This window comes from Leptonychotes weddellii, chromosome 1 (genome assembly GCF_054177405.1).
Source record: "Leptonychotes weddellii isolate Sample4059 chromosome 1, ASM5417740v2, whole genome shotgun sequence".
Classification (NCBI taxonomy): Eukaryota; Metazoa; Chordata; class Mammalia; order Carnivora; family Phocidae; genus Leptonychotes; species Leptonychotes weddellii.
The window spans coordinates 130,526,377-130,541,997 of NC_138369.1; the positions used below are offsets into that span (position 1 = coordinate 130,526,377).

General features: G+C 40.9%; 1 protein-coding gene across 1 annotated transcript in view; it reads right to left on the minus strand.

The window, feature by feature from the left end:
• Positions 1 to 15,621, minus strand: part of KALRN (kalirin RhoGEF kinase) — a 535,107-nt gene that overhangs the window by 261,053 nt on the left and 258,433 nt on the right. Inside the window, exons 15-17 of the mRNA XM_081815029.1 lie at positions 11,803 to 11,922; positions 6,055 to 6,273; positions 2,262 to 2,411 (exon numbers count right to left, since the gene is read on the minus strand). Coding sequence (XP_081671155.1) covers positions 2,262 to 2,411; positions 6,055 to 6,273; positions 11,803 to 11,922 — 489 coding nt within the window. The remainder of the gene's footprint in view (positions 1 to 2,261; positions 2,412 to 6,054; positions 6,274 to 11,802; positions 11,923 to 15,621) is intronic.

Below are 15,621 nucleotides of genomic sequence, written 5' to 3' on the forward strand. Positions count from 1 at the left end.
AGCACACCTGGGCTGGAATCTAGGACTATGGACAGAGTATTTCTAGTTTCTCTCAAGACCACAGAATTTCTGAATTTCTTTAAAGAGCAGAATTTTTTCTGTTGTATGAGTCTGGAGACAGTATAAGTCTCCCCTTATCCATGGTTTTCATCTCTGCAGTGTCCGTTACCCACAATCCACTGCAGTCCCGAAGCAGGTGGTCCTCCTGATGTATTGTCAGGCCAGTAAGTAGCTTATTGCTACATCACAGTGCCTACGCCATTCCCCTCACTTCGTCTCGCCACGCAGGCATTTTATCATCTGACACCATCACAGGAAGGATGAGGACAGTCCAGTGAGGTTATTTTGAGGGACAGACCATACTCACATAACTGTTATTGCAGTATATTGTCATAGTTGTTCTCTTTATTTATCAGTTATCTATTATCAGTTGTTCATCTCTTACTGCGACTTATTTATGAACTAAACTTTATCATAGGTGTATATGAGTAGGGAAAAGCATGGTATATATAGAGTTCAACACTATTCGCAGATTCAGGCATCTGCTGGGGGTCTTGGAACATATTCCTCATCGATAAGGGGGACTGCTATTTACCCTAGTCCAATAATTTTTAATCTACAGTTTCCAATATTATCTAGACCAAACTGTCAAACTTTAACACCTTTTTATGTTTAACAACTGATTCTATAAATTATATAGTAAAAAATTATTTTAAGTTTTGCATTAACAATAGGGGTTTCTGGGAGCTCTGGTAAAAGACTGTTGGGTGGGTCCATCTATTATGAGGTCCATGAACTTAACAGCTGGATGGTGGTCCAATTTTAGTATATGTGCTGCCGAAGCGAGCACGTGGATGGTGCTCCAAAGCTAAGGTATCCAACATAGATCAACTAATACATTTAAATGGAGAACTCAGTGTTCCACCCATCGGGCATTTAATTCCCACAGCAACAGAGAGTTTCTCACCTATGATTTTAGGCATGTACAGAAAACATTAGACCAGAACATTTTCTTCTTTCATTCTTCAAAAGAAACATGTAAGTTTATGAAGTAGTATCTTTATACGTCTTTTAAAAGTCATATGCTCTCTTTCAGTCATTGTTTTAAACTTTGTTTTATGGTACTGAAGACTTTTAAAATCTCTTAAGCCCGGTATAAAGCCTTTTTATTTAATCTTATTGGTAAGAGCTGATTACTAAGGGTTTTGATTGAGTGCAGGTGCAGACACCTGATAGATAGGAAGAGGGTAGGGAGAAGCCATCTCAAAAAGAGAGGGTGACAGGGAAAAAAAGTGAAACTCAAAGGGGTGGTCAAGTAGAGAAAATCCCTAATAAAAGAAAGTCAGTTAATTACAGAGTTATAGAAAAGCAGTGGCAACATGTCAGGGTATAAAAATTCTCTTTGTACTCTCAGAAACCTGAAAGGAAGCAGAACATGAAAGCAAGAAATTTGAGAGTAAACAGAGCCTTTAGATAAGTTTTAACACAGACGAATCTGTCAGAGAGATGATCAAAGGCTGGCAGAAAGAGGCTTACTAGGACTTTCCACACTAGCTGAAAGCCTGCTCAGAGCAGGACTGTGCTTCTTCCCTGAGAAGCCGGGGCTCTATTAAGAACAAAAGAAACAAAATGAGGTATTTTTCTCTTCATGCAACAGAATAAATGGTGTTACAGCTATTGGTTATTGATAATTGTTAGATTGGCAAATAAATAAGGTGTCTAAATTTATTTAATTTTTCCCTAAATTTTGCATCATCCATTTATAAAATATTTATTTTAATACTGCTTTATATCTAGACATATATATATATATATATAAATTTATTTATTTTAAGTTATCCCTACACCCAACGTGGGGGCTCGAACTCATGACCCTGAGATCAAGAGTTTGCATGCTCTACTGACTGAGCCAGCCAGGTGCCCCCAAGGCTTATATATTTCAATTGAAAATATTTTCATAAACCAAACATAACTGGGTGAAACTATGTGTTTTTCTCAATTACCAACATCAATGGGATATTAAGATATTTGAACATGGCCCCTGCAGGAATGGTATATAACTGTCTAATTATATAGAAAGTGCTGAGAGAAATAAATAACGTTGGAAGCATAACTTTTCAACCTTTCAAATTAACTAGCCAATATCATCTCTATAAATGCCTCCCTTTAGATAAGAAATGAGGAAAAACAGGCGGATGGAAAGCCCATATGATGAAGCATATGTGTGTGTGTGTGACCTTGGATTGACAGTGTGCTCTGACCTTAAGAAAGGCCTCCTTTTGTTCCAAATGTTTGCTGATGAGTGGGATGACATGGTCGATCTCGGCTGCTGGCCCCAGTTTATCTCGTCCGCCACACCAGTCCTCGTCTCTCCGGTATTCTTGCTCTAAACTCTCCAGGACACTACAGACCTAATGAACCACAGAGGAAAGGCTCAGTAAATTAATAGATCAGGGAAGTGTTTTCTGAGCACCTTCAGCTGACAGAACCCTGCGCAGGTGACACGTTTCATTTGAAGCTCAGTCTGTAGATTTAGAACATGCAGTGCCCCTGGGACATGGAAGGGAAGTCCACGATGCAGTGGAGCTCGGGAGACAGATTAGGAGTGAGAGATGGATTTTGGAATCATCTTCTGACAGTCGTTGGCTGAAGGCTGACATCACTTAGGGATAGTATATAGAGTAAGAAAGGAAGAAAGACCAGTAATTTCGGGGGTTTCAAAGTGATTTTTATATATTCTATCACTGGAACCTTATGATAATTCTGTGAATGTGGCAGAGCAGGAAAATGAAGTTTAGAGAAGATACTAGGCTTGCCCAACCATCGTCACTTGCCCTATAGGAAGTAGCCCTCAACAGAAGTGAAGGAGGAAGCGGCTTGTGTTGTGGGACTCGTGGGCCATCAGTGAATGTCTTCTTTCTCCTCCCTTGGCAAAAATATCCCAGCAAAAATTGTCTAGAACTATTGTTATAAGGCAATGACATCTTCAGGCCTTCTATTACAAAACAGACATTTTCTTCAGAGGATAATAAATTTGGGTTAACTTAAAAAATAGTTGCTCTCCAAGTGCTAAGAAGCCATGCTTTAAAAGCAAAAGCATTTTGAATGGGACTTGGATGGAAGTTAGGTTGGGTGTAACAGAAGGGGATGCAGGGCAGTCTTGTGTCAAGGCCTAGGGAAAGGTGCAGAAAATAGAAACTCATATCCCTATACTTTCCTTCAATAGGCTCTGAATGCTTGGATATGGCAGCCGGGGGCGGGGGTTGGGAGGGGGACAGCTACAATATCCTGGGTCCCCTTTGCCTGAGAAAGTCATCCCTTTTGCTGAAGAGTGTGGTGTTGGATAGGATGTTTACTGAGTGATGAACTGAGCTGAAAGATGTCCCAAGCAGCATACCCTTGTAGCCAACATGCTCCCCATGTCATGAGAAGGCCTGTCCCTGAATTCTGACTCCTCTAGCACCACACACCTCTCCTCCTGCAAGGCATGAACATGTGTAGGAGGGCCCACATCTTGAGAGAAAATGGATTATAGACAAGCAAAAACTTTAAGAAAAGACATAATTATATACCATGATAATACTGGACTAAAATCAACTTGGGAACTAGAAGAAATGAAAAGATTATCAAGCACAAATCCTTTAATTTAGCAGGTAAAGAAACAAATCCAGAGAGGTGACCTTTGGCAAGGTCAGTTTGGGGTCAAATTTCCTGATTCTTTAATGTAGTGCTTTGTCCCCTTCTAGACCCATCAAAAACTAAAATTTGTGTATGATACTACACAAGGATTAAACCTCATTTAAAAAAAAATCTGGATACAGGTATTCCCTGCTTTTCACAAGCACCTCACTTTTTTTTTTTTAATTTTATTTATTTATTTGAGACAGAGAGAATGAGAGACAGAGAGCATGAGAGGGAGGAGGGTCAGAGGGAGAAGCAGACTCCCTGCCGAGCAGGGAGCCCGATGCGGGACTCGATCCTGGGAATCCAGGATCATGACCCGAGCCGAAGGCAGTCGCTTAACCAACTGAGCCACCCAGGCGCCCAGCACCTCACTTTTTTGAAAGACCTACATTAATACCTGTTTTTTGCTAACTGAAAGAGATACGAGGAGGGTTTTCACTTTTATGAAAAAAGGTAAAAAGTGAAAAGAGTGTTTAGCGTTTGTTCTGCAGTGAGCTGCGGAGCTGTCCCAGAGGCAGTGTGCACCCCAAGCAGTGAGAGTGACCCCCAAGCTCCGTCCCTGGGAACTAAACCCAGCATCTCAGCATCCAGCTGCCTCGGCTCTGAACTGTGTCTATGACCATCCGTGCTTTATCTCGACTTATTCTGTGCATCCGTTAGCAAGATGTGTCCCTAAGATTTCAGAAAGGCCTAAAAGAGGTTACTTTTTGGATCTGGGAATATTCAAAAATTTTTTCCATATAAGTCAGTGGTCATTGCTTCTTTACATCTGATCTCAGCTTACAAAAGTTTTCATAAGAACACTCTACTTTCAGATAGCAGGGGAAGCCTATATTTAGTCGTCTGGCATCATTTGTTGAAGACTTCGCTTTTGAATTGTTTTGTCAAAAATCAACTGCATATTTGTGGGTCTACTTCTGGAATCTCTATTCTTTTTCCTTGTGTCTATTCTTACACCAACACCATTCTGTCTTGATCACTGTAGCTTTAGAGTAAGTCTTAAAATCAGGTAGTGTAACTCCTCCAACTTTGTTTTTCTTTTTGAGATTGTTTGGCTATTCTTTGTATTTCCATATATATCTTACAATCAGCATATCAATTTTTACAAAAAAGTTTGCTGGGTTTTGACTGGGATTGCGTTGAATCTATAAATCACCTTAGTCTGCTGCTCCCAACTCTGGGGCCATCAAAGGCACCATCACTCTGAAACAACAGAAAGGAGAACGGAGAGAAGGTGTGGAGGCCACAGGGCCCTCTGACAGGCATGTTTTATTTACTTTCAGATAGACTTTCCCATGGCCCCTGTAAGTCACCCAGAGGAGAATGTTTCTCTGATCTATTTCTACCAGGGAGCAATTCCAAGGAGGAAAGTATTTTACATTGAGTAAAATTACTTCTGTTTTAAACCTCTATTTCATGAAAGAATTCCCTGAAAGCACCCAAATCAGTAAGAAATCCTCTTAGCCCTTGTGCATATTGCTGTACAGATGGGAAAGTAAGGGGTCTAAATCCTTGTCATCCTGCTGTACATATCTCCTGCCTTTTCTCCCACAGCTGCACCATCCTACCAGCTAGGCTCATAGTCTACTAGGGACAGACAGCTGTGTTTCCTCCACCAGACGGAGAGCCCCATGAGTAAAAGAGCTGTGTGTTTTCCAAGCCTAGTGCCTGACTGTGGCACATTAGATTATGTCCAACAGATTGTCACCCTACTCTCCTGACCTTCACTGGAGGCATAGACTTCCCTACCTCACTGATGTTGGCTTGGCCGTGTGACTTGTTTTGGCCAAAAGGATGTTAGAGCATGTGACGTAAGCAGAGACTTGAGATTTGGGGCACAGTAGATTTTGGGCTCTTGCACTCCTGCTTTTCACCATAAATTTGCCTCAAGTAGCTACTGATCCAGGAGACTGAGAGACATGAAAGCAGATCTAGACCAGATCTCCAGCTTGGAGTCCAGTTCTACCAAACTCAGCCAAGATCAGCTGAACTCAAATACTTAAAAACAAAATGCTTATTGTTTTATGCCACTGAGTTGTGGGGTAGTTTGTTATACAGCATTATTGTGGTAGTAACTGACTGATACAGCCCTCAAATCTAGTATTCAGGATACACCTAATTTCTCCTTCAACACCTAGATCTGATGAGTTTGAGATTTTACAAGAAACAAATCACACGGTTCACTTCTTTAATGGAAAATATTATAAGGAGGCTAACTGTAGTTATTTCCACATCATTACTCTACTCTCAAAGGCTAGTATTGGGAGGACTAGCTTCTTCTTGAGGGAGATACTACAGATTTGCAGGATGAAGGGAAAAAACAACCCTGCATTGACATTAGTCCCCCATATCCCACAGCCCTTCCCTCACCTGTTCAGAAGTTTTATAAAATGCCACAGAGGCATTGACTAGTTTTAGCCGGTCTTCCATCTTCAGCATGAGCTGCTGCCAGTGGAGGGCCACCTTCTCGGCACATTCCCGGATGGCGTCGGCGTCATAGTGGCCAGCCTGGAGCAGTGCCTCAGCTTTCTGCTGTACCTGCAGGGCACTCTGGTGCGTCTTCTGCAAGGAAGTGGCATGAAAGAGGGACTGGGCACAAGGGGAGGAGAGAGAGGTCCGTGGGAACGACCCAGGCGTGGTACGGGAGGGGGTGGAGTGAGGCGTGAGTGGAAAGATGCAGAAAAGTTAAAGAGCTTTAAATGGTGGATTCAAACATTTTGTCATGATGATTAAAACATCATTGATCTTAAAGCACATTTTAAAAAAAAGAACATCATGCATTTTCATTAACCGAATGCTCAGGACCCTAACTCCGGCCCCCACTCCCCTACTTGCATCCCTGGTTCTAAAGACATCTCAGTTTCTGCGGCAGAGAAACCGCATTTCTGTATACATCTGCTCCCTGACTGGTTCAGACATTAGCGAATTTTTCTTTTCAAATCTAATCATAAAATTGTTCACTGTGGTGAGTTTTCAAGGAGGTTACTGCTGAGCCCCACTTGACAGGTTAAATAAACACAGTACGTAAGAAAAAAATCTCCACATAATACAAGGCTCAGCCAACAACACAATCATTTTAAACATTAGTTGAAAAGGATTCCAGTGGAAGGAATAAATTTGGCAGATTAATAAAGCCTAAGAGTAGCATCTCACCATCCCTTAGCTACCCCACAAAGGGAACAAAGCAGTATAGTAGATAATTCAGCTCAACATGTAATCCCTACATTATTACATTACTTATGTTTGCCTTTAGGACTATATACATATGTATATATGTATATATATATAAATATATATGGTGCCGGGACAGTTCCCAAGAGCTGACCCATTCTGCACTCCCTTCTTTTCACCCCTACATCACCTGGCCCCCTTCATCCCATCCCAGACTACAGTCTGCACAGTCCTATTTATTTCCCCCTGTCTATCACCCATCTCCTGGCTTCCCTTCCCCGTCTCTGGAATCTGTACTCAGTGTTCGTTGTTAGCATGACAGCCTCTAGCAACCTAGACTCCTTTATTCCCTTGCTTGGCCACTAAGTTAGCCCTCAATTGTGATGACCATATCAGAATTTGAGTTCCTAAATGTTGAACATGGCAAGAAAAAGTAAACTGAGGGTCAGAAATGATCCTCTACAAATCCCTGATTTCTTTCTCTGTTTTACTTATTGGCACCATTTTCTTTTCCTGTATCCTAAATACAGGGGTACCCCAAGGTGCACCCTTGGTGTGTGTTCACTTCTGCAGAACTCTTATCTATTCCCATGGCTGCTATTACTTCCTTTTTGTAGATGATGCCCAGGATTCGTCTCTCATGCTACATCGCGGACCCTCATCTTTAATTGTCTTTGGGTGTGAGGGTGAGCTGCCTGCCATACTTCCCACTCGAGGTCAGCAGCACTGATTCGGTTGCTCTAGCTGCCTGCCCCATGTTAGCCACTTACAATGATGCATTCTTAGCAAAAGAAGTGAGAGGTCTTCCTGGGGAGAGGAGGAATGCTCGTCAGTGAATGCAAATGGCTTGACTGCCCTATTAGAGCCTCCAGCTTCCTCCTGGACATTTTCTCACGTCCACATCTAAAACGAAATCCCTCCCTCTGGAAGTATCTTCCCACGGCAGTCTACCATTTGTATTGATGGTGCCCTCCTTGTTGTCACCTGGGTTTACAATCTTGACATCATTCCTGACTGCTGTTCCTCACCCCAAGTCCCAGTCCAACCCACTGCATGCCTAGACCGCCGCGGTGGTCCTATAGTTAGCCTCCTTGCTTTCCATTTCTAATCCATCAAACCCATCCCTTACATTTCCAATAGATCAATTTGGTTCTCTGTAATAGCAAGTGCTTGGATGAAGTGACTCCTAATGTTCTTCTGGCTCTAAAACTCTAATTTTATGCTATAATTATCATTCCCCTCTCTCCATGCAAAAGCCTTCAGTGGTTCTCCCACGGCTATGAAATTAAGTCCCAACTTCGAAGGATGTCCTTAAAAGCTCCTCCCAATGTAGTCTTGAACTACTTCCATAACATTATCTATCATCTACTACTTCCTTACAAAAACCCTCTGAAAACACACTCTGTGCTTTCTTATTTTTGCTACCTTCATTCTTCCTACCTTTTAGTGAACAACAACAACAAAAAAATCTTTTTGGACAGCCGGAGACTCACTAAAAACTACTTTTTTGAACTCCTATATCACCCATCTAATATATTTGGCTGCTTCTCCATACTTAGACTGTGAAACTCTCAAGGCAAGCACTGTTTTAGAAATCACTTTAACAACTGTCATTTGTGCTAGTCTGTGCTAGGCACTGTGCTTAGGCATATTTTTTCTAGTTCTTATGACATCATGACAAGGTGGATATTATTATTCCCACTTCACAAATTAAAAACCTGAGGCTCAGGCTGGTTGAGTGACTTGCCCCAAAACATACAACCAACGAGGTGATGAAACTAGGAATAAGATTCAGGTTTGACTATTCCTATGTTCACTCCCACCATATCACACCACATTATTTTATCTCTAGAGTTAGAATGGTATCTACAGTGCTTCATGCAGAGGAAGGGTTCACCAAATGAACATTAGTGATTATGATAATTAACTGGCTTCTCCTCAATATATGAAACCAGCATATAATTGTCATCAAAACCCCATTATTATGTCTTTTTCTCTGAGAGTGAAGGAATAATTCTAATTGTCCTATAATTTAGGCTATGTAATAAATCCTCTTCCTTATTCTGAAACTCATTATCATCTGATGGTCCTTGGAACTCCATCCCCTTTAATTTCCAAATGACAAACTCCTATGCACATGACATAATCTTTGCTTTGATAAGCTTGAGTCATTCTTATGCATTTATTTCTACTATTATCTAATCCTATTGAGTGTTATATCTTTAAGACATGGATTACCAAGGATGTTACTATATGATTTTAACATAGGAGTACATGGAAGAAAATTGAACCAAATCAATTGAATTTATTATCCAGTTTTAACTACTTACTCTGCCATAATGCTTATGCTTAAATTACATAAGAGGATTTCAAATAAAATTGATTTCAAAACTGAGCTTGTCTCTATGATAGTCACCGTTCTTGAAAACACATCAGCCAGACCATTTTGCATACTAACAAACAGTAATTTGGGTTTGTTGATAAAGCTATGCTTCTGGGTGCTGTGTGCTGTTCTCTGTTTTGAATGGTTCTGTTTTCCTAAAACTCAGAGTACTTTAGGTAAAAATTCTGACCTTCTTTGGGGAGACTAAAATCTTTAAACCAATAAGGCCACCCAAGCTAGGGTGAGCAGACATCCTAGTCTGCCCATGATAGTTCTAGTATATGCCTATTTTTCTAGCTGAGTTATTAATAGTTCCCTTCTTCCCTCTTAGAAGTATCTCAGTTTTAACAATAAATTATCTAGTCACCCTACCCATAGCTATTTTGTTTTCCCTTATGGAACCCAGGATTCTTTCTTAGGGTCCAAGAAGACAAATTATGTTCTCTATCAGCAATCACTGGAATCCAGTAAGTAATTACCATCAAAATGGGCCAAGTCAAACTAGACTAGTTAGATCCCCTTTCAAATTGCATAAATCTTCCCTGGCATATCTTCCCCTTGATGCAGAACCTGGTCTAAACCAATGCTTTTAGAAAGAAGCACAAGGCTACCTGGAGAAGGAGCATATTTGAAATTCATTACTTTAGCTATGCTGCAGACGCTGCCTACCCTCCATTCCCATGATCTTCCAGAAATCCTATCTGCTCTGCCATCTCCTCTTCAGACCATAGACATATACTCCACAGGGGCCTCATGGGATCTCAATTTCAATTCCAAGAATATTTGACCAAGTTGCACCCATGTAATTAGGAGACATACATGCTTAGTAAGCTTCTATTCTGTACAGGTACAACAGCACTATTACAAATTAATATACCGTTTATGCAAGTGGCGGAATCTGATCATTGCACTAGCACTGCTAATGCATTCACCCACTGTTTTCCACTAGCTCGTTGAAATGCTCTAGCATGTCATGATACCTGGTTTTATTGGCTCAACATTTGCTTATGGGACAGGAAAGTTAATTACCTGATAGGGCAGGTTAATCTTCACATTTGAGATAAACGAGGAGGAGGTGTGGCCAACAGTGGTCTTCTCTGCCTCTCACCCTCACAGCTTCATGCCTCGCTCCTAGTCTGTCTGCCCAACCTCTGTTCATGCTGGCTCTCTATGCTGCCTCTCTATGGGGCTTTCACCGCTCTGTATCTGATTCTCCATTGTGACCCCAATCTTGATATTTCCTTGATGGTGAATAGATCTTAACACTTTGATATTTGTGTATGCCAGTAAACTGAGACAGAGGCAGCTGATGATAATAAAGACTCTCTCCTCTGCTGAGTTCCTCCTTAGAAAATGATTGCCCGCACTGTATGTACAATATATAGTCTATTTTAAAATCTCAAATCCCAGACAGTAAACTACCATTAGTAATGCTTCCTAAGAAGACAGCAGGCATCTTATAGAAACATGTCATTTATGTTAATGCTATGTTTACACATACAAGATGGTTTCTAGAAAATTAAATGGTTGAAATCAATCAGTACTAGTTTAAAAATGGCTAGTTATCAGTTGATTACTGTATTAAAGATATACTTATAGGCACGAACAGTTAAAACTTTATCATTGTTGTGGAAAAGTCTCCTTAACAATCATTCTTTTAGTAGAAGATAACACCTTTGCATTTCTTATACATTCAAAAGTGGGTTGAGTTTTAAACGGAACCACAAGTAATGAATATCTTTGAAGGTTTCTCTCTGTTCCCATTGGTACTGATCTTACTTTATTTTTAATATAGTTCCCATGTCCCATTTCCTGCTCTTTTCCCCATACCACTCTAAAGCAATCAGCTCAAGTCTCTTTGGGAAGGAGAATGTTCTAGTAGAAAGGATAATTAAAGGTATTATTTAAAGCAAGATGGCAAAATTTAGATTATTGTAAGAGGAATTTTGTTTTAAAATAGCCTTTAGAACAAGTGTCAGTTGGTGAACTTCTGGTTTCCGTTTACTCTTGAAATGTGGCTTCTTTTGGTGGTGGTACTAAACAACTACTTTCAGCGAAGCAAACTATCTAGTGCAACTACTCCTGTGCTTATTGTTCTTGTTAGAAGGAAGAATCTGACAATGAAATCTAAATATTACTTAGAAATCAAATGTTTTAAAATGGAATACTAATGTACTAATGACTTCTGTACTTGTTTATCCTCAGTTCTGAGGGCTCCTCAACTGGAAGTGACTTCTAACCTTTTGGCTTCACATGTCTCACATGGTGTATAGTCCATAATGTACAAAAACTCAGTGTACCAGAGGCCTTACGGGTAAAGGGACCAATAAGTGACCAAGATGCACATTTGTCGTGTGAACACTTGTCTTCCATACTAGGTGATGAACCCCTGCATTTGCTTCCCCATCAGTTACTCGGTAATAGGGAGGCTACCTGGACCATTTAACTAGAAAGAGTAAGGGTTTCACTACCTAAAGGAATGTTCACATCTTGAGGAATCAACCTGTCTGAGGAGCAGAGCAGAAATGGGGAGGGAAGACAGAGGAGTCAGATTTGGGTGTTACCTCGATTGCCAGTTGGAACTGCTCGTGTTCCCGCTGCAGCTGTTCTGCTTCAGACAAAGAGCTGGCATTGACGAGGCTGGCGTTGAGCATTGACTCCCCATTGCGGATCCATCCCAGGACCTGGGGAGTCAGGACAAGAACACAGATGAACGGCCTTCGCACCCTCCCCAGAGCTGTTGCTTTCTCCGACAGGTCCTTAGGTCAGACCTTGCTGTCTTTTCTGACCTCACTTAGAGAGAGGACAGGAAGGCTCTGGATAATTAAATTGTTCATCTCTGCCATCTTACCTGTCACCTTGTGCCACACGGTGCTTATTGTAAGTATCAACCTCATTCTTAGACACATATATTCTTTTCTACCCTTATTACCCCTCTGTCCCAATTTCCTTACCCATTTAATTTAAACATTATAGGATCGTATTTTATGTACATCTCTGAAGTTCTCTCTAGAATGTAGAATGGTGTAAGTAAATAAATTCCATATATTGGCATTCTTTTCTTTCTTTAAAAGCCCAGTTCAGATACCAACCACTTGAAATCTTCCAAACCCAATTACTCCTGTTAGAAACAGATCCTCCTCATCTAGAACAACCACACCATACCACCTTTGTGGCACTCACCACAGACTGCCTTGTTCAGTTGTTTTAACCTACATTTCAACATCCTACCATACCCCATCCCCCCAAATGTAAACTTCTGGAAGACTAGGGCAGTAGATGAGTCACGCTTTAGTCTCACACAGTGCTTAGCATGGTGCCTTACAAATGGTGAGTATGCAGTAATGTTTTTGAAAAAGGGAACGATTATCTGTAGACAATACCCAAATTGCACCTGAACAGTGGGTCCAACCTCCTATGCCTTGCAAAAATAGTTAAGAATAGACAGGTTTGAGCTCTGACAGATAAACAACCCAAAGGGAGGAGGAAGGCGAAAGAAAACAAGTAAAACAGCATAAGTAATCCATACACTGGATCATTAGAAAATGGGAGAATAAGTTATAATTGATTTAAATTATCTAGAGGCAATGGCTAGGCTAAGTAAAATTTCTAGGTGACCTTAATTAGTACTGGGGGTAAGAAAGTTCAACTAGGGAATCTTAGAATAGAAGGAGAAACAGCTAACACTGTCTAGACAGTCCTAGGTGAAATGGGCATGCGGCAATTCTCTAGCTAAGAGCTCAAGTCAAGTGCAAATAATCACACTGGAAGAATCAGGCCTTGAAAATACACCTTGTGTCTGGTCACCAGAAAATTGCTAAATATTTTCTTTATTAGGGAGTCTAAGAGTTTGCTTGGAGAGGAATTAAAAATTCTTCTGAAATTTCAAGATTAGTAAATATCATCCATCTGTTACTTCAAGGCAAAGGAGAAGATACCACAATCTGTTTCAGATTTTTGCAGATTTTTTTTCTCCTCTCAACTTCTTCATGCTAAACAATTAGAAAAACACTAAGCCTGGTCTCTCCTATCCCATAATCCTCATAGGCGTTTCTCAAATTTCCTCCTTGGGCAGAATATGACTGATGACATATTGCACATGGATAACACTGGGGGCAAAAATCCTGCTGAAGCTGGGCTATTCAGATTGAGCTGTTAATTCATGGCCAGTCTGGCAGATTGTGGATGAGATGCCAAATCTGTAAAGCAATTAGTTGCAGATATAACGTCTCAGAATGTATGTGTGAAATCTCTGATGCCAGTGGTGTGCTGGGGCTGGCTGGATAGAGGTGCTAATGATTTCCAAAAGCTGCCTGTAAGTTTGGGTATATGCATACATGGATTGTATGCCCAAATGCTTCAGCTCTTTGGGAAATGGAGCTCACAATGTATACTTTGAACTATGCAAGTCCTTCTGCCATGATTCACTGCATTTTGCTTGGTTCAAGATTCATTTGAGGGTGTCAGAGAAACATTTACTTCGTGTGCATCACAAATCAACGTTTGAGGGGCAATTTGACTCCCTCTGGGCTTCCTAAGTCTTGCTAGCATCTGTTCCTCTCTAGTTTCAGCCAACTGGAAACACCAGTTAGAGCTCTGGTGGTGGGGATCTCCATTTACTAGCTTCCCATTTAGATATCATAGGCTTCAGTCTCTACGTCTTTCATTAAGTCATGCCATATCCTTGATATCCTTGTTCATTTTTATTTCCCAAATGCTGTTTATAAAGGCATCCCAGGTCTCTAAAGCAGGAGTTTTGATTTTAGAAAGATAAAAATGCCCGTTTATATCCATGGCTTAGGTTCAGGGGTGGGACTGATTCCTATAACTGAGTCTGTCCCAGAAGCCGGACTGGGATAGTGAAGGAAAAAAAATACAAAATCTGAGGTTAGAACACCTGGCTTTTTTACTACCTGGCAAAACCACTCAACCCTCTGAGCCTCGGTTTTCTCATCTGCAAAGTTAGCATAATAGTGTCTTCCCTTCCTACAGCAGGGTGGATGCAACATGTGGTAAGATGTAAAGCCTGGTGATAGTGGAGGTGGTGATTTTTAGTTTTGGAGCAAAGCTAGGTAATGCTATGATTCTTCATTTATACCTCTCACAATGAGAAGGGAAAAAGGCTATTGATTTTTGTTCCAGTATCTGTAGAGCTTACTGCCATATTCTGATGTGATGTGGGAACCCGAGCTGTTTTGTTAGCACCATTCTCTCTTGTCTGATCAGTGACAACCTTTGTTGGTATAATTTTCTATTTTTGTCGTCCTTTATTTCCCTGATTCATAAAACTGGTTATTTATTCTATGAGCATCCAAATGAATGCAAGGGAGTAGAAGAAATATTGCAATAAAAATGATAAAATGTTGTTTTTACTAATCCTGTGTGGTCTCAGAAACATCATGTAAAAGTATTCTGCAAACCATAAAATGTAATGCATAATATGAGCATTTTATGTTGATCAATTATCTTAGGCAAGAATTTACCTATAGGTGAGATGACCTTTGAGGGTCACTTTGAATCCTCACATTCCACACTTCTTTCAAAATTCAGGGACTCGCCCTACAACCATAGGAAACCAGAGAAAGTCAGGTCTATAAAAATGAGGGACCCAAGGAGTATTGCTGATTGCTGCTCAGGGGACTCAGGAGCTGGCCAAGAATTCAGCTCAATCTGAGCTGAGAGGGTGAACTGAAAATGGGGATCTACCGCTTCCTCAGGCCAAGGAAGTGCAGGCAAACCTCAGTGAGAAGACTGGATTTGGTTAACTGGACGTGGATGTCTGTAAATGATGATGCCGTCTAAGCAAGGTAAGCTGTCCCCTGTAACCGGTAGGCTGGGAAGCTGCTTGTATAGGGCTGTGTTCTCTAGGTCACACTGACAATAAAGCTCTGAGGATGCCCTCGAGGCCTCTGACTCTTAAGACCTGCTGTTGCTGATGACTTACCACAAGGCACAGTCATTTCTGAAAGTCTGGCCACAGGACAAAGGGCAGGCCCCTCAGATGGTAGCTCGGAGCCTGTCATATTTCCGGCATTTCTTAGCTCTAAAGGTTCACAGTGTATGAGATTATATGTGATCATGCTTCCATGTGATCATGGTTTTATAGACTGTGACCATGGGTCTTCTTAATTTTCTCCATTTTGAAACAAATGCTCATCCCTTTGGTCTCCTCTCTCTTGGATCTACCCCAATTCCTTTCTACCTTTACGTACAGTGCACAGAACTGAACACAGCAGTATTCTTTTTTTTTTTAATTTTTTTTTATTCTTATGTTAATCCCCATACATTACATCATTAGTTTTAGATGAAGTGTTCCATGATTCATTGTTTGTGCATAACACCCAGTGCTCCATGCAGAATGTGCCCTCCTCAATACCCACCAC